The sequence below is a fragment of the Megalopta genalis genome, chromosome 1 (genome assembly GCF_051020955.1).
Source record: "Megalopta genalis isolate 19385.01 chromosome 1, iyMegGena1_principal, whole genome shotgun sequence".
NCBI classification, from domain to species: Eukaryota; Metazoa; Arthropoda; class Insecta; order Hymenoptera; family Halictidae; genus Megalopta; species Megalopta genalis.
Window position 1 is genome coordinate 3,399,032 of NC_135013.1, and position 27,342 is coordinate 3,426,373.

Consider the following 27,342-nt stretch of genomic DNA (forward strand, 5'->3'; position numbering starts at 1 on the left):
CTTTCTTACATGCGAATCGTAGCTCTCTGCAATTCGTTCATCGGACCCCTCCGCAATCGTTCGATTCGTTTCACCCGGTCGAGACCGAGCAGAATCGCGAATCCTTGATCGAGCTTTCGTTCGCTATTGCCAAGAATTTGGACACGCGTGTCCCGATGATTTGTTTCGACGCCGCGCGGACAGCTCCATTTCTCTCGCTGTCGGAGACACGGACCAGATGTCCCGGCACGTTTCCCCATTCATAGGACAGCCGTCGCTGAAAGAACAAAAACTGCGCCGCGGCCGCGGCGTGCGGTGCCTACATGCACGTGTGTACATGTGTATGTATATGTATGTATCGGCGTTACCTTTGCCGGCGTCGCATTTGAATCGGGAACGATTTTATACGTTCGCGGTCTATTTACGGAGGGTGGCAGAAAATGGATAAAATATAGGGCGCGGTCGTCCACGTGGAACCGTTCCGTGGGGGTGGTGACCGGGGCGAAGCTAGCCGCGGAAAAGTTCGTTGGTGGATGTGAAACGTTCTCTTTTGGTGAAAGAATATGTTAAAAGAAATTACAATTATGGTTTAGACATCTTTTGCATGGAATTTCGTAGCGTCGCGTTTGAAAGTTATTATTTTGAGGCGGGTGTTAAAACTGCGAAAGAATGGATAAAAATAAAAGCGGAATATAAGATTTAGAAATTAGGGGACGAGTTAGGTAATTATATTGGACTGCGTTATTTTATATATTTTTATGCACTGTTTAATAAGCTTGTTAGTTTGTAAAGAAGAACTTTGTTAATGTATTAAGAAATATTAAGAAATTTGTTAATGTATTAAGGTCAGTATATTAATATAGAAGATTAATACATTATTAATACATTATATAAGGTATATTGTATAAGGATAATATATTAATATGTCATGTTAATTTATTAAGGTTAATATATTAAGGTTAGATTAATATATTAAGGTTAATATATTAAGGTTAATATAATAAGGCTAATATATTAAGGTTTACATATTTAGGTTAATATATTAAGGTTAGATTAATATATTAAGGTTAATATATTAAGGCTAATATATTAAGATTTACATATTTAGGTTAATATATTAAGGTTAATATATTAAGGGTAATATATTAAGGTTTACATATTTAGGTTAATATATTAAGGTTAATATAATAAGGCTAATATATTAAGGTTTACATATTTAGGTTAATATATTAAGGTTAGATTAATATATTAAGGTTAATATATTAAGGCTAATATATTAAGGTTTACATATTTAGGTTAATATATTAAGGTTAATATATTAAGGGTAATATATTAAGGTTTACATATTTAGGTTAATATATTAAGGTTAATATATTAAGGGTAATATATTAAGGTTTACATATTTAGGTTAATATATTAAGGTTAATATATTATGGTTCACATATTAAGGTTAATATATTAAGATTCACATATTAAGGTTACCATATTAAGGTTAATATATTAATATATAAAATTAATATATTTTAAGGTTAAATAACCTTGACATATCCTTGACAAAGATTAAGCTGCTGTGATACTTCATCCCTCCATAAATTTACTAAACAAAAGTATTGTTACAATTTAACGCATACAATTATCATTGCACCAATTAAATGAATTTAACATATAACTTTTTATCGGATGAATTCTAATTCGGCAAATAAATGTTCAAGAAAGTTCCGTTTGCCTCAAAGCTTGCTATGCTTCGACCATCCCTATTTCTTTCCAGCTTCGCCGACTTCCACCTTCTGACCATTCTTTCTGCCCCCCCTCTCTCTCTCTTTCTCCATTATCCGGCTCCTTCATCCCCCGGGTGTCTTAAGTACATGTCGATGCGGCCTCCTCTTCCGTGGGATTTCGCCGGCATCTGGAACAAATAAGGAATATCGTCCGGAAAGAGGTGGCAGCGCGGAGGGTTGCCGCGAAGGGCCACCTCCGCGCGCGCCGCCGCCCCTATCCAAGCCCTCCGAGACCGTGGAATCTCGTCCGGCGTAGTTCGGTAAATAAGGGCGCGGGGTTCTCCCCTGTAAATATGTACACGTATTGTTGCTCGGAGCTCCTTCTTTCCGCCACGGACCGGTGAACGAGCACCGGTTGTTTGTATCTTTCATGAAATCGGCACGCGAATCGAGTCCGCCTCTCTCTCTCTCTCTCTCTCTCTCTCTCTCTGTGTGTGTGTGTGCTCTCTCTCTCGCTCTCTCTCACTCTCTCTCTCCCTCGTGCTCTCTCTCCCTCGCGCTCTCTTCCTCACGCTCTCTCTCTCCCTCGCTCTCTCTCTCTCTCGCTCTCTTCCTCGCGCGCTCTCTCTCTCGCGTGCTCTCTCTCTGCTCTTTCTCTCTCTATCGCTCTCGCTCGCTCTTTCTCTCTCTATCGCTCTCGCTCGCTCTCTCTCTCCCTCTCTCTCTCTCGCTCTGCTCGCTCTCTCTCTCTCTCTCGCTCGCTCTTTGCTCGCGTTCGGACCGTAATTTTCTACCGTGTGCTCTGGAACGGAGACAAAGAACGTCGTATTTATATCTATACGCGATACCGGCGCGCACGGTGTTTGCTCCCGGTGATATTAGCCTCGCTCGGATGTTCTCCCGGCTGTGCTCTCTTCTTCTTCATCCCTTTCCGCGCGACATTGCGGTTTTTAGACGAGTCGCCGACACTTAACGCCACAGATTTACCGACCACCGAAAGCGGCCGTTTCATATTCGCTTTGGAAAAAGTAACGGTGGAATGTCTTTTCCTGATCTTTGGTCAGGGTTGTTTTAGTGTAATATTTGACGCACGTAATGCACTCATTTGTTGAATAAATTTGTCTTAAGTGTACTCGGAAATGTATTTTTGGAATATTATGTTGTAACATTGTATATTAGAATATGTTATGATATTATATATTATTATATATTATTATATATTATAACATTATACAATATAATATATTACAATATTATTCAATATAATATTATATAATCGTAAAATATAATATATTATAATATTATACAATACATATTTGTAATATTGTACAATATATTGTAAAATTGTACAATATAATATATTGTAATATTGTACACTATATTATAATATTATACAATATAGTATATTATAATATTATACAATATAATATATTATAACGTTATACTGTATAATATTATATAATTGTACAATATAATATATTATAATGTTATACAATATAATATTATATAGATATATACAATACAAAATAAGAAGAAAAATAAGAAAAAGTATAGCGTATTTAATAAGCATAATAGTAGATATATTAAGAATTTTTGTAAGAGAAATTTCCGAATAATTTCAATAATTTATTTATTTATTTATTCATATAATTTCCATAGCCGTCACACGAGTACAATTCGAAAATCGAATACACAATATTCAATAAATTCGAAGAATTGTCGATCTTTGAACACCTGTAACTCCGTTTTAATAACTGTCTTAAAATTATCCCTTAAATTAAAGCTTGAAATCTCTACTTTATAACAACATATTCTGAACTTTAATATCACGCATCCCCATCACCGTAATATCCTAAATCCGAGGGCATGCTCGTGATACCTATTATATCGCATTTGGAACATTATAACTTACAATAAATCAGAACAGTCACGAGGATGCATGATATCAAAAATTATAATATACCATCGTAAAGTAGAGATTTCAAGCTTCAATTTAAGAAAAGTGCTCATAATTTTACAACATCTTTTAACAGAGTTACTGCTGTTCAAAGATCGACAACTTTTCGTCCCGAAATGTGCGATCATTTAATCTCGTTGTTCATAATTTGAACAACAAAGAACTACCGATTGCACAATTGTTTATAAAAATCGAGATTTGCATAAATATCCGCCATCTAACGATCACGTTTTCGCAGAATCGTTGTCACAGTCGAAGCGATAGCAAGAAGAGTGCGCGTCTTTTCTTTCCTCGAGATCGCGTGTCCAGTTTTGACAGCTTTATCTCGCGGATTTCCCGCCGGTATCTGTTCTCGGCGTGGATAAAACAATTTTAATTCGGACGAGCACGGGTAAACAGGACAGTTGGCCGAAGTAAAACAGGATTCCGTGCGGCGCGGCATCGGGGACGCATTGGTATTCGTTGTTAATCTCGCGGCGAGCCTTCGGTTAACCCGATAGCAGATCCCGGTCGGGGCTCTGTATGCCGCGATAATGCGATTAAAGTGGCAAAACACACGTAGCGGTCGGAATTTCATTCGGTACCCTCCGCGAGTTCTTCCGGGGGCCGTCCGTTTCTTTATCAGCGGCGTGCCGTTCCCGTTGCTTTATTGCAGCTCGCGCGACGCCGACGACGCCGGGCGTCGACGCCGCGCGCTTCGCCGAATTCGCGTTCCGGCTGGACGATATACATATATTTACCGATCGGTTATCCCGTGTCGTTTGCTACGAATTTCGATGCTGTTTCAATGGGTCTTTCGCGGCGGCGGGACCGTAAATAATAGACTTAATTATATACGAAATATATACAAAATAATAGACAAAATATATACAAAATAATATACAAGATAATATGCAAAATATATACAAAATAATATTCAAAATAATATACAAAATAATGTACAAAATAATATACAAAATATATACAAAACAATATAATATACAAAATAATGTACAAAATAATATACAAAATATATACAAAACAATATAATATACAAAATAATGTACAAAATAATATACAAAAATGATTAATAGTATTTATGCGTTAATGACAAAAATGAGCATATGAAACACAAAACAGTGACAAATATTTAATCACTTGATTACATTATTTACAACTCGTTCTAATCATTCGAGACGAGAACAAATATTTTTATGCAGTTCTTACAACTGGCACATAACACTTTTTACTTCGCATAAAAATCTGCAGTTTAATTATGAATTTTTTTTGCAATAGAATTGTACATGTTTTGTAACCGCATATATTGTTATGCATATCAAATCAGATGAAAATCGAAGCCGCTGCCAGTTAATACATAATTACAGCGGACAATTAATTTCTTTAACGCTTAAAAAGTAACATTTTTCCTTTCTTTTTCTCGTAACTCTGTACAAAATACTATTAGTTCTCATTGAGCTTTTATTTATTGCATTCGTTCCGGCATTTCTTCAATAAGAAATCTATTAAATTGAATTTCATTAAATTATTATATTTATATTACATCTAAATCTTTTTATTAAATTGAATTTCAATAGAAATATATTTATCGTCTTGATACAGCAGACAATTAATTTCTTTTACGCTGAAAAAGTAATATATTTCCTTTTCCTTTCTCGTAAGTCTGTATAAAATACTGTTAATTCTAACTGAGCTTTTATTTATTGCATTTCTTCCGGCATTTCTTCAATAAGAAATGCATTAAGTTGAATTTCATTAAATTATTATATTTATATTTAATGAAATTAAATTAATAAAAAGATTTAGATGTAATTATTATATTTATATTACATCTAAATCTTGTTATTAAATTGAATTTCAATAGAAATACAGGGTGTCCCAAAAATGTCTCGCAATTCGGAAATGGCGGGTTCCTCGGATCATTTGAAGCAGCTTCTTCCTTTACAAAAATTTTCTCCGAGGCACCGTTAACGAGTTATTAACAAAAAACAGTGACCAATAAGAATCGAGTACGGCTGACGCAAGGCAGCCCAGCCAACCAGCGCGCGAAGCCCAGTTCCGCTCATTGGCTCGGTCGCCACGCGCCAGCCGAGCTCGCCTCTCATTGGTCACTGTTTTTCGTTGATAACTCGTTAACGGTGCCTCGGAGAAAATTTTTGTAAAGGAAAAAGTTGCTTCAAATGACCCGAGGAACCCGTCACTTTCAGATTGCGAGACATTTTTTGGATACCCTGTATATTTATTTATCGTCTTGATAATTCTACTGAATCGAGTTTTACCGCATCGAATTCTATTTAGAGTTTGCCGTCTTCCTCTTTTGAAAATTGTCATCGCACGAATAATTATTTTTACAGTGATCCTTTTTAGCGCCATAAAATCGAGTCGAACTCAATTCGATGAACTTGAATTTCTCGCATCGTGCAACAAGATCCGAGCTTATGATTCTGCATGATGAATCCAGCCGCGAGAAGGCCGCGTCCGAATTACCTCGAGTAAAAGAAAATGCTCGGCGCGGCGCGTCGCGGCGCGGCACAATAAAGCGGGTTTCGGGGACGATAGCAATAAGGGTGGCGTAGGTAATATTAAGACCCGAAACATACTGCGGGAAACGAAGTGGTGTAACGTTCGGGCGCTTCATCCCCCGCGATCCCCGACAGCTCGCACACGACGGGTTAAACTTTCATCTTCTTCCGGCTTTATTCTCCCTTTTACGCTCTCCGACCATCAAGCCCCGCCGTCCGCGGCGCTCCTGCTCCTTAATTCTCGCCACTTCCGGCTGGTACCAGGCGAAATGAGAGTTCACGAAGTCGCTATTAATAACTTCCAGCATCGCCGGTAGACCGGAAAAGTGATTTCTGTTTGTTTGCAACCTCGACCCAACGACGGCGACGCCGACGGATATATCCGCGGCCATTTTGACGCATGGGTGACGCCATTTTTTACTCTGGGATCCACGGGACGCTTCGTTGGGGTAGATTATATTTTTTTTTATGTGTTAACATTAATAATCGTATGGTTTATGGGTGTTGAAACGCGGTCGAACGAAAGTTTGGCGACGATCGAGTTGGACGCAATGTGTTAAGGTTGATTCAGTGGGGGGAGATGTAATAATAATATAAAAATTGAGGGAGAAATTTTGCAGTTGGCTTTCTTCGTTCCTGATTAATTTAGTGGGAAATTTATTCTACTTTGTAATTGTCGACTCGGATTAGGTACAATTGGGTGTACAATTAAGTATACAATTAAGTGCAATGCAATTAAGTGCAATACAATTAAGTAGAATAACAATTATATTAAGTAGAATACAATTAAATACTATGCAATTCAGTAAAATTCAATTAAGAACCTCGCAATTGAGAATAATACAGTTAATTAAGATACAATATAATTAATACCACAACGTACAATACTATGCAATTAAATGCTATACAATCCAGTAAAATTCAATTAAGAACTTTACAATTAAAAATAATACATTTAAAATAATAATACTTTATAATTAAGTATTACACAATTCAGTAAAATACTCAATACAATATAGTACAATACATTAAAATACAATACAGTTAAGTACTATTCAATTAAGTACAATACAATAAAGTGCGAAATAATCAAGTACAATACAATTAAGTACTATAAAATTCAGTAAAATTCAATTAAGAACTTCGCAATTAAGAATAATACATTTAAATACAATATAATTAAGTAGTGTACAATTAAGTACAATACAATTATTATTAATTAATTAAAACCTCCGCAAAGTCTCCAAAAACTATTATTTCTCCCAAAAGAAGCGTCCGGATTATTATTATTATATAATAATAATAATTATTATTATTATAAATTATTCTTATTATTATACAATTATCATTATTATTATTATTATTATTATTTCGACCGCACTGTATAAATAGCATAAACAAGTTCAACGCGACATCGTTCAGGGAACATTGTTTCCATCCCGTTCCCCCTTGATCTTTGTTTCTTGCTCGGCCCGCCATTCCTCTTAACGACACATTCCGCGTAACACGATCTGGGAATTACGGTCATAAGGAGCTACACGCGGGAGAACAGATTGCCGGTAACTCGCTTCGAATACGGCCGAGTCGATTCTTATCGGGCTCGGCCCGGGGGTTCTTTTATTGTTTCATTGAAACTTTTACGGGACACCGTGGCGGGAATGATGATAAACTATTCCGCAGCGCCGCGTCTCGGTTTCCCGGATTTTAATTTTTTTCCACGGTTTCCGCCGCGCGCGGAATGTGATTTCCCCGGCGTCCCATTCGCCGCGTTCCCCTCGGACAGCCGAATTTTCCGCTCGTCCGAAGCTCGGCCGATTCCTCGAAGATCTCAATTAATCTTGCATTAATTTCAGCGTTTGAGAAAGAAAAAGTCAGTCCAGTCCGTCTTCTCTGCCGCTCTATTTGCCGTGGAATTGTAATTAAGCGAAGCACGAAGCTTCTGCGCGGAAGCGCGCCGGAATAAATATTAAAGAAAGGTCGAGAAGAGCGCAAGCATCGCGAGAGCTCGTGCCTGTTGAAAAATGACAATTGAACTGCGGGTCTTTGCGCTAAATAAACGTTGTCGAAGTGAACTGAAAGACGCGGGAACTCTACGCGGATATTTAGTTTCTTCTTCGGTGACCCTAATTTCCTTCTTTTTTTCACGGAATTATTAGCGATCATTGCTGTGCACATTAATTTTATAAACACGATGATTATAAATACAAGCGTTAATTTTTAACATATTTATACAGGGTGTTTCGAAATTATTGTACGAGTGAGAAGTGATAGATTTCTGAGGTCATTTCAAACAACTTTCTCCTTTGCGAAAATGTTCTACGAGGCTTCGTTTACGAGTTATCAACGAAAAACAGCGACCAATGAGAAATCGCGCACGGCCGGCGCGACGCGGCATTGGTCGCGAGAGCGGAGCGCCGGCCGCGCTCGCTCTCCGATTGGCCACCGTTTTTCGCTAATAACTCTTAAACGAAACCTCGGAGAAAGTTTTCGTAAAGGAAAAAGTTGCTCCAAATGACCTCAGGAACCCTTCACTTCTCGTTCGTGCAATAAGTTTGGGACACCCTGTACACGAGCAGTACAGAGTTATCTGTCGACTATTTATTATCTGAAAAATGCAAATGGCGCCTCTGTTCCGCAGTTCGAATTTACGTTTCGGCTGATTCGACAAATCCGACGTGGATTATTATTCGAAACTCGGCGCGACACGCCGATCGACTCCAACAAACGGTGCCGATTGCTTCGGATAAATATCATCGGCGGCAACGGCAGCGGCTGCTGCGGCGGTTCGCGCAGTTCCCCGATTTTCGACGGAAGTGAATTTCTGGCCGTTGAATAGAGCCACTGGTTTAATCTCTGGGGAACTACTTAGCAGGGAAGTTTGTTCGATCGGCGGGCTTTCTTGCGGAAACCTTGCCCCCGCCGTTCCTTTCCCAACCAGTCCCGTGACGAACAGCCCTAATTATCACTCGGTCGGATGTGGCCGGGACGCCGCCGGAAATTCCCTCGCAGATCCCCGCCATCTTCTTACTAGGTCGTTTCTTCTATTTTTCGTTGTCGTTTAACGCCGTCGCGGCGCACAGTGCGCGGACATATGTATAATTAATCAATGGACGACGTTCGATTTTTTGAAGTAACTGACACAGTTTAAATGCGTGGTAATACCGTTAGATGATAGTGTAATAATATACTGTTAATAATAATACTGTTAGATAACATATGTAATATAATTAACGTTAATGTGGAGATGTTATTATTGAACTGTTCAATCGTAATTAAAACAGGAATTGTTTGAAATGTAATACAATTCGTCGATGAAATATTTATTTCATGTTATTGCATATATTGCGTATTAAATGTAAGTGTTTATCGATAAATATATTGTATTATTGGAATCATGTTATGAATATTGATATTGATATTAATGTATTAATATATCACACACAATGATAATATTAAAATCAATTTATTAATAGGAATATTAACAATAATGTGTCAATAATAATATTGATATCAATATATCAATAACAATATTGATATTAATATGTAAATAATAATATTGGCATCGATATGTCAATAACAATAATATTGATATCAATACGTCAATAATAATATTGATATTAATATATCAATAATAATATTGACATCAGTATATCAATAATAATAATATTGGTATCAATATATCAATATACCAATAATAATATTGATATTAATATATAGATAATAAAATTGATATGAATATATCAACAATAATATTAATATTAATATATCAGTGACAATAATATTGAAATCAATACATCAATAACAATAATATCGATATCCATATATCAGTAACAATAATAGTATTGATATTTATATATCAATAATAATATCAATATATATAATAATATTGATATAAATATATAGATAATAATATCAATATCACTATATCAATAACAATAATAATATTGATATCAATATATCAATAGCAATATCGATATTATACTGATATAAATAATATTGATATAAATACATCAATAATAATATTGATATAAATATACTAAGAACACAGTTTATTATTTCACTACAGAAAACAGAAAAGTTGGGCGTTGAAAATTCGCCGAAAATATTAAAATATTATCGTCCAACAATCCTACAATGCACTATGTCTTTGGACAAAAAAAAATGCGAATAAAACTATTCTATATTTTTCTTCTCCGGTTGCAAGTTGCAATGACAAGGGGCAGAACGTGTCGCTCGGTTGAAAAAAGACGTCGCTGCTTCATGATGAAATCGATGCGCGATCTATACAATTAAAGAATGCGTGTCCGTTGTAAATTGTATCGAGAAGAGGTAAGTAACAAGATGCGACAAAAAAGAAAATAAAAAGCTGCGGGACACGGTGCAGAGAGAGAGAGAGAGAGAGAGAGAGAGAGAGAGAGAGAGAGCCGGAACGAACGAGAAGTGACTGTCTTCTCGCGCGCCTTCTCGCGCAAGAAACTTTGTCGTCCGTTTTCAGTTCGATAATCCCGAGATTTCCGGCTTAACGAAGATGGGTCTCGATCGGTGTTCCGGTCCTGATGGAACAGTTTCAGACAGTTGTGATTAGAAAGTCGCTGAATTTCCGTCCGATCAATTTTCCAGGCTTCTTGCACGCTCTGAATTCGGACGCGCGAAACAAACTGACGCCGTTAAAAGAAAAATGGCGTGTTTCGTTGTGTCACGCGATTCACGGGGTGGTGTTTCTTATGTAGTTACGAGAATGTCTTTATTCGCGATTGATACGTTTTTTCATTTATTAATACGTTTCTTTATTCGTTGATACGTTCTCTATTTATTAATACGTTTTTTGGTTTACTGACAGGTTTTTTATTTATTGATATTTATTATCTTTATATTTATTAATACGTTTCATTATTTATTAATACCTTTTTAAAGATTATTTTTCAATTAATTAATTTATCTTTAATTAAAACCTTTATTAATACGTATTAATACGTTCTTTATTCGTCAAAACATTCTCTATTTACTAATTCTTTTATTTATCGATACGTTCTTTATTTATTAATACGTTTCTTTTATTCATTGATACGTTTTTTATTCATTAATACGTTTCCTTTTGTTTATTGACACGTTTTCTATTTATTAATACGTTCAATTACACATTTTAATACCTTATTTAACTTATTTTTTAATTAATTAATTTCTGTTAATACGTATTATTATTTATTAATAAATACGTTTATTAACACGAATGAATACGTTTTTTATTTATTAAATCGCTTTTTAAACAACGCAAAGGTAATCGAAAGATGGAAATATTCGACGGAGAGAGGAAGAAAGAGACGAAGGTCGTCGCGTTTATTAAGATCCGATGAAATAGGCAGAGAGAGAGAGAGAGAGGGGAGAGAGAGGGTCATTTGTCGAGGTTAAATTGGTTTTTTTCGGTTTACAATTGTCCCTACAAAATGTAATTACCGAACGGAGAATGTTCGTGCAAACACTCGCGGTATTCGCGCGGTTCAATTTACCGAAGCATAATTTAAGTCATCGCCGGAGTATTATAAAATATTCGTCCAAAAAAAAAATGATGAGAAAGACGAAAAAAACTGTAATTAGAATGTGCGCGGGCTTTTTCGATAAAGCAAAACAACATGCTCCTCCGGCTTTTATGCGCGTCAGAATGGACTCGGCGCGCTCTCGTTGCACTGAAGAATTCCCGCGAACATGAATATATGTATTCTGAATCATGTTTCTAGACCGTATGTGTTCCGCGGATCTTGTAGCGTTACAATCGCATAAGCCCGGCGTATGTAAACTACGGACGGTGTATGCATGCGCCTGATTTTAAAAGCATTTCCGGAAAGCGATTCTCCGTCCAGAAAACATCCTACGCGCGCGATTTAATTATTCTCCACGAGTTCGAGTGTTCGTTTCGATAGAAATTGCGAGATAAATAAAATAAATAAATAAATTAAGTCCAGTCTCACATTTGAAAATCCAGACATAATATTTAAAAATATCGGCAACCATGCTGGTATAATGTTTTTCTGTTTCCAAGAACATTATTGTGTTCGAAAGGTTTGCTGATTTATGTGTAACGTAAATATATGTAACATGTACGTAAATATATGCAAGTATCAATATTATTGTTATTGATATATTGATATCAATATTATTGTTACTGATATATTGATTTCAATATTTATAACTATAAAAATAAACCGCAAGGCTCGAATAATCGTATCTCCTCTTCCCACATTTTCCATTTTTGTGGTCAATCTGGGCGTCAATTAGAGAGACATTACTGTACAATATATAACGAGTATATTTATATAGTGAGTATATTAAATAATGAGTATATTATACAAACAGGGTGTTCCACAATTATTTTAACAGCCGAAAATGAGGGGTAGCTGAGGTCATTTGAAGTAACTTTTTCCTTTGCGAAAATGCAATCCGCGGCTTTGTTTACGAGTTATTAACGAAAAACACTGGCCAATGAGAGGTGACGGTGCGAGAGAGAGGGTCCGCGAGAGAGTCCGCAGCACGAGGCTTTGACAGAAGGTCGGGACGAACTCGAGCCGCGTTCGAAGTATTGAACAAGTCAAGAAGCGAGAACTTTCAGGACTTTTTTTTACTACATAACAGTGATGTTTTTAAGAAAAACGCTGTTCACCTTTACTTTAGAACGTCTGAAGAATATTCACTAAATTTTTCGGACTCGAAATAATATGAAGTTTAACCGTGACAGCCGTTTTAATTTTCTGGTGTTCAATGACACCTTATGTGTATCATATGAAATTTTTATACAAGGTGTACAGTGAAGATTAACAAAGTACGTAAATGATATTTTAATTTAAATAATTCCGTGTCCGAACACAGTTCAACGAATGATTCGCAAAGCTAATTTAATAAATAATAATCGTGTTAAAGGACGTAAGGTTATGTCAAGGTTATTGATAGTATTCTTCATATTTCCCTAACAAACATATCCCTTACACGATTATTATTTATTAAATTAGCTTTGCGAATCATTCATTGAACTGTGTTCTTCATATGTTGACCTTGACGTAACCTTGACATAACCAACAAGACCGTGACATAACCTTGACATAACCTTGATATGACCTTGACAAGACCTTGACATAACCTTGATATGACCTTGATATAACCTTGACATGACCTTGACATATCAAGGTTATGTCAAGATTATTGATGATATTCTTCATATTTCTCTAACAAACATATCCCGATTATTATTACACGATTATTATTTATTAAATTAGCTTTGCGAATCATTCGTCGAACTGTGTTTTTCATATGTTGACTTTGACGTAACCTTGACATAACCTTGACAAGACCTTGACATAACCTTGATATGACCTTGACATGACCTTGACATAACCTTGATATAATCTTGGCAAGACCTTGACATAACCTTGATATGACCTTGACATGACCTTGACATAACCTTGATATAATCTTGGCAAGACCTTGACATAACCTTGATATGACCTTGACATATCAAGGCTACGTCAAGGTCACGTCGAGGTTATACCAAGGTCATGTCAAGGTCATATCAAGGCCATATCAAGGTCTTGTCAAGGTCTTGTCAAGGTTACGTCAAGGTCAACATATGAAATTTTTAAGCAAGGTGTACAGTGAAGATCGACAAAGTACGTAAATGATATTTTAATTTAAATAATTCCGTGACCGAACACAGTTTAACGAATGATTCGCAAAGCTAATTTAATAAATAATTATCGTTTAATTACACAAGGTATCATGCACACTAGAAAATTAAAACGGCCGTTACGGCTAAATTACTTACTAATTCGGGTCGGAAAAATTAGTAAATATTCTTCAGACGTTCTAAAGTAAAGGTGAACAGCGTTTTTCTTAAAAATGTCACTGTTACGTAGTAAAGAAAATCCGGAAGATCTCGCTTCGTGATTTGTTCGATACTTCGAACGCGGCTCGAGTCCGTCCCGACCATCTGTCAAAGCCTCGTGCTGCGGGCTCTCGAACTTCGCGCCGTCACCTCTTATTGGTCAGTGTTTTCCGTTAATAACTCGTAAACAAAGCCGCAGATTGCATTTTCGCAAAGGAAAAAGTTACTTCAAATGACCTCAGCTACCCCCCATTTTCAGCTGTTAAAATAATTGTGGAACACCCTGTATATATATATTGATGTCGATATTATTATTTATATATTAGTATCAATATTATTATTGATATATTGTTGCCAATATTATTATCTATATATTAATATCGATATTATTATTGATACATTCATATATTGATGCCAATATAATTATTATTAATATATTGATATCAATATTATTGTTATTGATATATTGATATCAATATTATTGTTATTGATATATTGATACCAATATTATTGTTATTGATATATTGATGTTAATATTATTATCTATATATTGATACCAATATTATTGTTATTGATATATTTATATTAATATTATTATCTGTATATTGATACCAATATTATTGTTATTGATATATTGATGCCAATATTATTGTTATTGATATATTGATGTCATTATTATTATTGCTATATTAATATCAATACTATTATTGACGTATCGATTACAATATTATTTAAGTTCGTCTATAACATCGGGCGCCGCTTTAATGGCCACGCTTAACGCTACTCGCCTAATTGTTTCGTCGAGTGTCCCAACCACAGAACGCGATACAACTTCCGATACATCGAATCGAACGAAGCAAGAGCGTTTTTCCAGTCTAATTGACCCTCATCTTGTATACGAGAATGGAGAATTTGAGTAATCGAATTAGAACGATGGAGCCTGTTACTATGGGCCGGCCAATTACCGTGCCTTTTATTTATTCTCAAGCACAATTAACTTCGTATTTATTATATAAGATGTATCAAATTTTGTTCTTTAAATTCAATTTCGTTACTTATTTGTTAAACACAAACACGTAAAAAACGAAAGTTCTTAAAACACCGCGAAAGATTATTTCAATTTTCCGTATCGAATTCATGAAATTTTCTGTAAAAGCTTATTTAAAAAAGCTTAAAATAAAACTGAAAGAATGAAGATCAATATTTACTAAAAAAACTAAATGCAGCAAATTCTCCCTAATTGACCCTCACATTGTACACGAAAATGGACAATTAGGGAAGAGGAGGTACGATTAACGCTAGATTTACGGAGCACAAAATACGGCTATTTTTATATCAATTTATAAAAGTAACAATAGAACATTTATTCTGATTTTTAGCAAGAGTCTGCCGTAACATTTGCCGCAAGTAACATATAAATGGAATAATAAGTAACTCATAAATGTATTTCTACGATATGAATAATCGCCCGCCATTTTGTCGGGCCCCGTAAATCCAGTGTTAATAACCATAACCTCGCTGTTCGTTTTAATAGTTACCGATTGTCAACTACAATATAAATTGTCCAATCTTTTTCCAAGCCATGGATCAATTAGGAAAAATTCACTGTACACAAAAAGACAGACGAAGGTAATCAGATAGAACGTCGCATCGGGATAATCCCTTGAAACCGAAGACGAGAACCGCAATTATTTTCTCACGGAATGATTATCCTCTGTTCGAAACTCGCGCGAAGGTAGCTCCCGATATCAATAACACGAGAGGACTCCTCCATCCCCGTTAATACTCTCTGTTTGCGGAGAAAAGAGGAAAGCATAACGCACTTGAATAGCGTCTCGGGCAAAGACTACCCGAGGGAGTAGCTTACACGGTCGATTCGTTCGTGCGGAACCAATTTTCCTTATTCGATGCCGGCGGAGGGTCTTTCGAGGCCTTCTATTTAAACGTTCCTCTCCAGACCTCATAATGCAACGGCGGCCGGGACGCGGCGCGGGGACCGGGTAGCGGTATTTGCGTATCGATCGTCCCAAAATCGGACCTGCACCCGGTTCGCCTTCTAGGGACGAGCTTCGTCCTGCGAGCTTCCGCCTGCGAGCTTTGTAATTCGAGCTTCCGCCTGCGAGATTTGTACTGCGAGCTTTATATTGTGAGCTTTATACTGTGAGCTTTGTACTGCGAGCTTTATATTGTGAGCTTTATACTGTGAGCTTTGTACTGCGAGCTTTATATTGTGAGCTTTATACTGTGAGCTTTGTACTGCGAGCTTTATATTGTGAGCTTTATACTGTGAGCTTTGTACTGCGAGCTTTATATTGTGAGCTTTATACTGTGAGCTTTGTACTGCGAGCTTTATACTGCGAGGTTTTTCCTGCGAGCTTTGTACTGCGAGCTTTATACTGCGAGGTTCTTCCTGCGAGCTTTGCATTGCAAGCTTTGTACGGCCCGCTTTGTACTGCGATCTTGGTACTGTGAGTTTTATACTACGAGCTTTATTTATACTGCGAGCTTTGTACTGCGAGGTTTATACTGCGAGCTTTGTTCTGCGAGCTTTATACTGCGAGCTTTATACTGGGAGGTTCTTCCTGCGAGCTTGGTACTGTGAGCTTCGTCCTGCGAGCTTGGTACAGCGAGCTTTGTACTACAAGCTTTGTACTGGGAGCTTCGTATTGTGAGCTTTGATCTGCGAGCTTTGTACTGCGAGCTTCGTACTACGAGTTTTATACTGCGAGCTTCATCTTGCGAGCTTCGTTCTGCGAGCTTGGTACTGTGAGCTTCGTCCTGCGAGCTTGGTACAGCGGGCTTTGTACTGCCAGCTTCGTATTGTGAGCTTTGATCTGCGAGCTTTGTACTGCGAGCTTCGTACTACGAGTTTTATACTGCGAGCTTTGCTCTGAAACCGGTCGTTTTTACCGGCTCGGTATTTTCATCTTTAATCCGAGGACGAGGAACCGATTTTGTGATTTTTGTCCATTGGACGAGGCGCTGCGTGGCGAGGGGGCGGGGGCACGGTCGTCGCTGCGCTGAAAAGGGCCAGGGAATATTTTCGATCCGGCTAACCGTGAAATGAGATAGCTAGCGAGCAGCGAGTCTCACGCCTGGCCAGGTTTGCGCAATGATCGATGAAGCGCCGAAGGATCCTCGAAGGTGCTATTCCTCTTCGAGCCGTCGCGTCCCGTCGCCTCGTCGTCGTCGTCGTCTCGAGTGCGTCCACAACACTGTTGGTCCACGTACGTGATCCTCGGGCGCGGATGAGAGACCAGGACGCGGAGAGGAGGCCAGGAGAGTCATGGCGAGGAGGAGATGGAGGAGGAGGAGGAGGAGGCGTGATCCTCCGGGGAGGATCGAGCGCCGGACGATGTTTTCCCCTTTGGGAAAAATAGAAACTTTTATGCTGCTCGCTGGAGAATTTTTCTCGGGGACGAGGAAAGGGATAAGCCTCGGCGAGAAATAGAGGCGAGGCTGTGCCCCGCCGTCCTCTATTCGAAAGACACGATCAAAGCTCCTGCTCGCTCGCACGAGAAATAAGCGCGCGGGTGATCCGTGACGGACACTGGCTGAGATGGCCAGCGGACTTAGGGGATGCCCGGCCACTTCTTTTCCTGGATAATCCGAGCCCGCGAGCTTTCTCTTCTCGGAAATATATATATAACCTGGATTATTTTATTTCCGATCGAGACCGCGGTATCGCTGAAACGCTGCGACTTCGGGCTCGTAAGCTGATTACGATGACGGGGGTTCACTTGCCGCGGCTCTCTTGTCAGCTCTCCCCTTGCCAGTTCCAAGAGATCCTTATCTTATGAACGCATCGTTTAGATATTTATTTATTCGCTCAGTTTTATTTGGTTATTCATTTATTTATTCGCTCAGTTTTATTTGGTTATTCATTTATTTATTCGCTCACTTTTATTTTTTTTAAATTTATTTTATTTTATTTTATTTTATTTTATTTTATTTTATTTTATTTTATTTTATTTTATTTTATTTTATTTTATTTTATTTTATTTTATTTTATTTTATTTTATTTTATTTTATTTTATTTTATTTTATTTTATTTTATTTTATTTTATTTTATTTTATTTTATTTTATTTTATTTTATTTTATTTTATTTTATTTTATTTTATTTTATTTTATTTTATTTTATTTTATTTTATTTTATTTTATTTTATTTTATTTTATTTTATTTTATTTTATTTTATTTTATTTTATTTTATTTTATTTTATTTTATTTTATTTTATTTTATTTTATTTTATTTTATTTTATTTTATTTTATTTTATTTTATTTTATTTTATTTTATTTTATTTTATTTTATTTTATTTTATTTTATTTTATTTTATTTTATTTTATTTTATTTTATTTTATTTTATTTTATTTTATTTTATTTTATTTTATTTTATTTTATTTTATTTTATTTTATTTTATTTTATTTTATTTTATTTTATTTTATTTTATTTTATTTTATTTTATTTCGCTTTATTTTACTAATTTATTTATTTGATTTACTTATTTAATTTTTTTCGTGGCTGGCAATTTCGTACCGCGAAATCTCCGGGCGAAGCAGCAGCGCAGCGATAAAGATGGTCCGACAATAAGCTTGATATTTATACCGGTAGCATCCGGAGTGACCACAAATATTTAAGTAGTCGAACGCGAAGCCAGACAAAGGCGAGAGTTTACGTCGGCGGCCGGTTATTCACAAAGGAATCCGGCGTTTGCGGGCATAAATGCGCCGGATGATCGCGCACGAACGAAGAATTCAGGTAAAGTACCAGGGGCGTGGTTCGTCTCTCTTTCTCTCTCTTTCTCTCACGTGTACCGGCTGAAAGGAAGCCAGGATCTCTAGCGGAGTCGTAGATGGAATAGGTCGAGCCCCGGGAATATTATGAAATATTTCTTTGAGGATTTCGGAATAGGGGCGCGGCCCGCGGAACGAGAGGGTAGGGAAACGTTTCGTTTGCGCGGGGCCCACGTCAGCTCGGCGCTCTTACGCGACATTCAAGAACGCCGTGTCATGCCGCGCCGCCGGAAAACTGAATATGATTCGGGGCGAACCGAGAGGAAAGTTTCGCCCGGGCGACGGCTCTTTATCCGCGAAATTAACGATATTCCGACCGGCGATGTTTCGCCGCGACTGCGGCACGGTGGTTGGTCGGCAAACGTTTGCCATTCGGAAATTTCTCGCAGTTGAGTCGCGTAGCCTCCGAGGCTGCGAGGAAATTGTTGTCAGTGCTTCGCAGCATTTGTTGCCCGCAGATAGTGTCGCCTGTCCTCCGGATGAACGCTCGGCGCGTCCGTTAACATGATTAATTCGCAAATAACGCAAATAACGCTAGGAAATAGTTGTTTAACACCGGTCAAAATTACCCGGTGATTTTAAAATCGCTTAAGTTGAATCGCTTTGTGATATTTTTTCTTCTTTCGCGATATATTACAGCATATATTATCAGCATGTATTATAATAAAAATCGTAGGAAGTTTAAATAAATCTAATCTTGCCATTGTTGCAAAATAATATATTAGTATAACTAATGGTACAAACAACAATTGGTGTAAACAACTAGTATAAACAACAATTAGTATGAACAACTAGTATAAACAACAATTAGTATAAACAACGACTAGCATAAACAACAATTAGTATAAACAACGACTAGCATAAACAACAATTAGTATAAGCAACGACTAGTATAAACAACAATTAGTATAAACAACAATTAGTATAAACAACGATTAGTATAAACAACGATTGTATAAACAACAATTAGTATAAACAACAATTAGTACAAACAATAATTAGTACAAACAATAATTAGTATAAACAACAATTAGTACAAACAATAATTAGTACAAACAATAATTAATATAAACAACAATTAGTACAAACAATAATTAGTATAAACAACAATTAGTATTAACAACAACTACTATAAACAACAATTAGTATAAACAGCGACGAGTATTAACAATGATTAGTATAAACAACAATTAGTACAAACAATAATTAGTATAAACAACTAGTATAAACAACAATTAGTACAAACAACAATTAGTATAAACAATAATTAGTATAAACAACGACTAGCATAAACAACAATTAGTATAAACAGCGACTAGCATAAACAACAATTAGTATAAACAACAATTAGTATAAGCAACGACTAGTGTAAACAACAATTAGTGTAAACAACAATTAGTATTAACAACAACTACTATAAACAACAATTACTATAAACAACGACGAGTATAAACAACAATTAGTATAAACAACAACTAGCATAAACAACGACTAGTATAAACAACGAGTAGCATAAACAACAATTAGTATAAATAATACGTTAATTGTGTTTAGGGCTTGGCGGTTTTAGCCTTAACACGTTGGTTCTACAAAATATCGAAGAGTCGACAAAATTGTCCTCAGCATCTACGTCTTGCAATTGACGCAGATCATTTCTATTTATCCTCGGTCGACGGTGATCAGGATCGCGTTTAGCATGCAACGACGAGTGTCCCCGAAGTTTTGCGGATCCCGGCGGCCGTATGATCGGCGCGTGGAACCGGCAACTCCGTCGCGTTAAATACTAGCCGGTCGACTTTGACGAGGGTCGAAACGCTGGAATCACGGTGTTCCGCGTCTAATCGGCCGGCGGAGGAGCTCGTTAATTAGTTTAAACGGTCCAAGTTCGAGGCTCTTCGCTGTGTAAGACGCCACTTAGCACTTGGCTGCCGGGTGTCTTCGTCCCAGCAGCAGCAGCAGCAGTCGGGAAGAGCGTCGTCGCGTCGATCGGACGGAAGACGCGTGACGACGGAGGAGGCCGAGGCTACGCGACGCGCCGCGCCGCGACGCGGCATAGGTTCCGCATTGATGAGCGGCCAATCGAGGTCAGTAATTGGTGGACAGGATCTCATCGAGCCGGGTCGCTTTTGACAGCCCCCGGTGCCGGCCACGAGCGCGCTCGACAGTTGTCAATGACGTGAAAGCATTATGGCGATCGATTACTCTGGAGGACTCCGATGATCGCCGACCGTTTCGCATTCAGTCCTGTTAATACCAACATCTGTTGCCAACGATCCGTTCGCGATCGCGCCGAATACACCGTGTAAATTGCTCGCGGCTTTTGTTCGCCGGTACGACAATGTTCCCGCGTAATGCGACGGCGCGAGTTTTCATTGTTCCACTTGTCAAAAGCGATCCGCGATAAACGATATGAAATAGCACGCCGTTCAAAAAGATCCCGCCTTCCGCCCCGGACACTCCGCGCCGCCGTATCGATCTTGATTTACATTTACCTTTTTGCTATCTCCCGATTTTCCTACGACCTTCTCTCTCTCTCACGATTCTCGATTCTCTCTTTCTCTCTCTCTCTCTCTCTCGATTCTCTCTCTCTCGATTCTCTCTCTCTCTCTCTCTCGATTCTCTCTCTCTCTCTCTCTCTCTCTCGATTCTCTCTCTCTCACGATTCTCGATTCTCTCTTTCTCTCTCTCTCTCTCTCTCTCGATTCTCTCTCTCTCACGATTCTCGATTCTCTCTTTCTCTCTCTCTCTCTCTCTCTCTCGATTCTCTCTCTCTCTCTCTCTCTCTCGATTCTCTCTCTCTCACGATTCTCGATTCTCTCTTTCTCTCTCTCTCTCTCTCGATTCTCTCCCTCTCTCGATTCTCTCTCTCGATTCTCGATTCTCTCTCGTTTCTCTCTCTCCCTCTCGAATCTCACTCTCTCGATTCTATCTCTTTCTCTCTCTCTCTCGATTTTCTCTCTCTCGATTTTTTCTCTCTCGACTCACTTTCTCTCTCTCTCAATTCTCTCTCTCTCTCTCGATTTTCTCTCTCTCGATTTTTTCTCTCTCGACTCACTTTCTCTCTCTCTCAATTCTCTCTCTCTCTCTCGATTTTCTCTCTCTCGATTTTTTCTCTCTCGACTCACTTTCTCTCTCTCAATTCTCTCTCTCTCTCCCTCTCTCGACGATTCTCTCTCTCTCTCCCTCTCTCGACGATTCCCTCTCCCTCTCTCTCTCTCTCTCTCTATTCTCTCTCGGCTCTCTCTCTTTCTCTCTCTCTCCCTCCCTCTTTCTCTCTCTCTCTCTCCCTCTCTCGACGATTCTCTCTTCCTCTCTCTCTCTATTCTCTCTTGACTCTCTCTCTCTCTCTCTCTCTCTTTCTCGATTCTCTCCCTCTCTCGATTCTCTCTCTTTCTCGATTCTCTCCCTCTCTCGATTCTCTCTCTGTCTCTCCTCTCCTCGAATCTCTCTCTCTCTCTTTCTCGATTTTTCTCTTTCCTTCTCTCTCTCTCTCTCAATTTTTCTCTTTCCTTCTTCCTCTCTCTCGGTTTTTTCTTTCTTTCTCTCCCTGTCTCTGTCGATTTTTCTCTTTCTCTCTCTCTCTCTCTCCCTTTTTCTCTGACTCTAGCTTTTTGTCTCTCTATCGGGCGCCGTTGTTCGGCACATGATGGCTGAATTCGCGCGGAAAAATGTTCAAAACTGCTTGAACACAATGCACAGAGAGCGTGAGAGGGAGAGAGAGAGAGAGAGAGAAGGAGAGAGAGAGAGAGAGAGAGAGAAGAGAGAAAGTGGGAACCGGGAACGAGGTGAATGAGAGCCGAAGTTACGGAAGTAGTTTTTACGTCCACTTGTTGTTGAACGGTTGCTTTATTCTAAATGCCGGGACAATTGGAATAGCTCCGCCGGGCTCGCGCTCCGCGCGTTTTAATCGCGAATGAATGTAATTCTGAATTATGGCACAACGGCTTCTATAAACGGTGGCACGCAACGGTTTCCAGCAGTATGAATTCGGGAGTGTTTCAAGCGGCAATGAAAATCCTGATGCCTAGTTTAGCTCGGACAGTGACTTTTCGTTGAGGAGAAACTGAAATGTTAATTCGCCAGCGGTACGCTAAAATATACGAACTGCCAGGACACAGTCGTTCCGGGGTGGAGAAATTGTAATTATTTCACGGATATTATGACACCGGATTTACGTAGCACTAAATGCAGCTCTGTTTTATATTTTATTCGTTTATAGAAGTATGTACCGATACGATATTCCATTCCCAAGCAACGCATACTATATCGAACACGTTGAATTTCAATCGGTTAGTTAAACGCATAAATCAATCTGGCAAACAGTTCTTTATTTTCCATCGGATGTGATTTAATCACGGAGGCATGATCCCCGATCGTTCTATTGTTTTATCGTATTGAATCGTGTCAGTTGGCGCAGACATTTCATAAAGAGAAAACGTATTCTCTGCCTTCGTTAATTAATAAAAGCATTAATTGAAAGTCGAATAGCGTTAAATTAAATTATAATATTATCCTCACAACTAATTATTATACAATATAATGTAATGTAATGTAAATGTGATGTAAATGTGATGTAATTGTGATGTAAATGTGATGTAAATGTGATGTAAATGTGATGTAAATGTGATGTAAATGTGATGAAAATGTGATGTAATTGTGATGTAAATGTGATGTAAATGTGATGTAAATGTGATGTAAATGAGATGTAAATGCAATGTAAATGTAATGTAATGTAAATCTAATGTAATGCAATGTAAATGTAATGTAATGTAAATCTAATGTAATGCAATGTAAATGTAATGTAATTTAATGTAAATCTAATGTAATGCAATGTAAATGTAATGTAATGTAATGTAATGTAATGCAATGTAAATGTAATGTAATGTAATGTAATGTAATGTAATGTAATGTAATGTAATGTAATGCAATGTAAATGCAATGTAAATGCAATGTAAATGCAATGTAATGCAATGTAAATGCAATGTAAATGCAATGTAAATGCAATGTAAATGCAATGTAAATGCAATGTAAATGCAATGTAAATGCAATGTAAATGCAATGTAAATGCAATGTAAATGCAATGTAAATGCAATGTAAATGCAATGTAAATGCAATGTAAATGCAATGTAAATGCAATGTAAATGCAATGTAAATGCAATGTAAATGCAATGTAAATGCAATGTAAATGCAATGTAAATGCAATGTAAATGCAATGTAAATGCAATGTAAATGCAATGTAAATGCAATGTAAATGCAATGTAAATGCAATGTAAATGCAATGTAAATGCAATGTAAATGCAATGTAAATGCAATGTAAATGCAATGTAAATGCAATGTAAATGCAATGTAAATGCAATGTAAATGCAATGTAAATGCAATGTAAATGCAATGTAAATGCAATGTAAATGCAATGTAAATGCAATGTAAATGCAATGTAAATGCAATGTAAATGCAATGTAAATGCAATGTAAATGCAATGTAAATGCAATGTAAATGCAATGTAAATGCAATGTAAATGCAATGTAAATGCAATGTAAATGCAATGTAAATGCAATGTAAATGCAATGTAAATGCAATGTAAATGCAATGTAAATGCAATGTAAATGCAATGTAAATGCAATGTAAATGCAATGTAAATGCAATGTAAATGTAATGTAATGTGATGTAAATGTGATGTAAATGTATTACGATGTAAATGTAATGTCAGTGTAATGTAAATGTATTACGATTTAAATGTAATATCAGTGTGATGTAAATGTATTACGATGTAAATGTAATATCAGTGTAATGTAAATGTATTACGATGTAAATGTAATGGAAGCGAATATGTCGACAGTGACAAGTTCATCAAAACGATTTCTCCGTTACTATAGCGTGGTCAAAGCCAATGTTTGTTAATCGCATTGTTTCTGTTCGCAGGTCAAAATGGGACGTTATCGCTTTTCATTCTGGTTGGTCCTCGCCTGCCTGGTCGGTGACGTGCTGCCACAGTACAGGGAGAAGAACATAAGTAAGTTGAGAAATAAGAAACAACGTATCGTGAAAGGTGTTTTTTCGGTAAAATAATATTAACGTTACCTCGATTATCTCATAAATCTCGTCGACGAGAAAAGTAGAAATTCTAGTTTTTCTCGAACTCCGAACCGCAGTTACGGCGTGCGCAAATTTCTAAATTACAACATCTCCCTTAACAAACATTTATCACGCTGCAATACTATCTCTTTTCTTAAGAAATCTTCCAGCCGACGAAATAAATTTCGCTCTCTTTTCGCGCGCAGCTGTTCGCGCCCAATCGAACGCATTGTTCGAAGCTTCTTATCTTAAAAACAAATTATTTAACGTATTCATGCTTCATCGACACGTCGATGCACTTTCCTAAAATCGATGTGAAATTAAAAGAAATTCCAAGGGACCGTAAACCAACGAGCAAAGCGATTCGTTCGAATCGCGCATTAACATTTCAGAGACTACGATGAATCAAAGCGAACGAGACGTCTCCGAATGTACGCCTCGGTGTTTTCGGTGTCCCGCGAATAAAGTGCTGTTTCAAGACGATTTTCTCGCGAACGAGATCCTCCGTTCCGCGGAAATTACACGAGCCTGAAATAGAAACGATCATTTTGATATCTCGCCGGATTTTTAAGCGGCCGCGGGACGATTATCGCGTCTCGGCGATCAAACTTTTCGGCATAACGAAGACGGGAACGTTCGGGCGAACGAGATAAGGAAATAAAGCACACGCGAGGTCGCCGGATAAGAGACTGCCGCCGCGCGCTTTCGATGAGAGAGACGCGGAAAAATTCGGCGTCTCGCCGCGGCGAGCCCCGCGTATTTTCTCAGTTCGCGCACCTCGTTCCGGGCACCTTCAATTTCGTTCACGAGCGGTTCCACGACATTACGAAAGATGCAGAGTCCTAACATTTTCTACTCGGCGCTCGGTCGCGCCGCGTCGGAACGGTTTTCCACGGGATTAAATCCCCCGGGGACGACACGAAGTTAATTAGAACCACGTGTCCCTTCCGCCAATAAGAGTTACAGCGTTCACCTTCGCCTCGTCGCCCGCACCGTTCCCACGTACCGCCGTTCCGATGGACGGACGAGTTTCTTAACGGCGGCCATTTTCAAAAATTAGGTCGCCGTCGGAATTGTTCCATTCAATCTCGAATCTCCCGTCGATCCGCGATAACGGTATTCCTGTCGTCGAAATTCGCGGAGAAACGGTAATAAAACCGTGACTCGAATTATTATTTTCTAATTAATATATTTAAAGGATATACGTTTTTTCGATCATTATTGTTAAATTGTTGTTCTGTGCTGCGCTTAGTGAAAATTATTAGAATACGTATTTTTGTATATTCGTTTTTATTAAAAAGAAAAATGTAGGATTTGTAGTTCATTTAGATAGCACGCGACGTCTCGGAGACGTCCATTTTACGGTCGTTTTAGGTCTGAACGTCTTATGACGTAAAATGGACGTCTTTACGAGGTCTTATCTCAGTCGTTAAAACGACGTCCAGCTCGGGACGTCTTTAAGAAGCGCTAGAATAGACGTCGTTTTAACGTCTGGAATAAGGCGTCGTTTTAACGTCTGAAATAAGACGTCGTTTTAACGTCTGAAATAAGACGTCTCGAGGATGAAGCAAATTATTGTTCGTTTCTTTGGAAACTTTATGGCCAAATACTTCTTCACGACGAGTATACTCGCCGGGACACAAAATATTCTCCATGACGAGTATACTCGTCATGACAAAAATACTGAAATTTCTCCATGACGAGTATATTCGTCGCGACACAAAATACTGCTATTTCTTCATGACGAGTATACACGTCGCGAGACAAAATAGTGTCCATGACGAGTATACTCGTCGTGAGACAAAACAGTCTCCATGACGAGTATACTCGTCGTGACACAAAATATTCTCCGTGACGAGTATACTCGTCGCGAGACAAAACAATCTCCATGATGAGTGTAGTCGTCGCGATACAAAACATTCTCCGTGACGAATATACTCGTCATGCCACAAAATACTGAAATTACTCCATGACGAGTATACTCGTCGCGATACAAAATACCGCCACCTCTCCATGACGAGTATACTCGTCGCGATACAAAATACCGCCACCTCTCCATGACGAGTATACTCGTCGCGATACAAAATATTCTCCGTCACGAATATACTCGTCATGCCACAAAATACTGAAATTACTCCATGACGAGTATACTCGTCGTGACACAAAATATTCTCCGTGACGAGTATACTCGTCGCGAGACAAAACAATCTCCATGACGAGTATACTCGTCACGATACAAAACATTCTCCGTGACGAATACACTCGTCCTGACACAAAATACTGAAATATCTCCATGACGAGTATACTCGTCGCGACACAAGATACCGCCACTTCTCCACGACGAGTATACTCGTCGCACACAGCCAACTGGCTAAAATCGCCAAGGCTTTTATATCCGTGCCGTGGCGTTTCAGGTGCAAACAATCTCGCGA

The 27,342-nt window shown here is 37.9% G+C and overlaps 1 protein-coding gene across 5 annotated transcripts in view; it reads left to right on the top strand.

Annotated features, from left to right (window-relative positions):
* LOC117223634 (uncharacterized) overlaps window positions 1-27,342 on the top strand; it is a 280,088-nt gene that overhangs the window by 69,041 nt on the left and 183,705 nt on the right. For all 5 annotated transcript variants that reach the window (XM_076519029.1, XM_033476011.2, XM_076519032.1 and 2 more), the window contains one exon: window positions 24,758-24,848. In XM_076519029.1, the coding sequence (XP_076375144.1) occupies window positions 24,764-24,848 (85 nt within the window). In that variant the 5' untranslated portion in view covers window positions 24,758-24,763. The remainder of the gene's footprint in view (window positions 1-24,757; window positions 24,849-27,342) is intronic.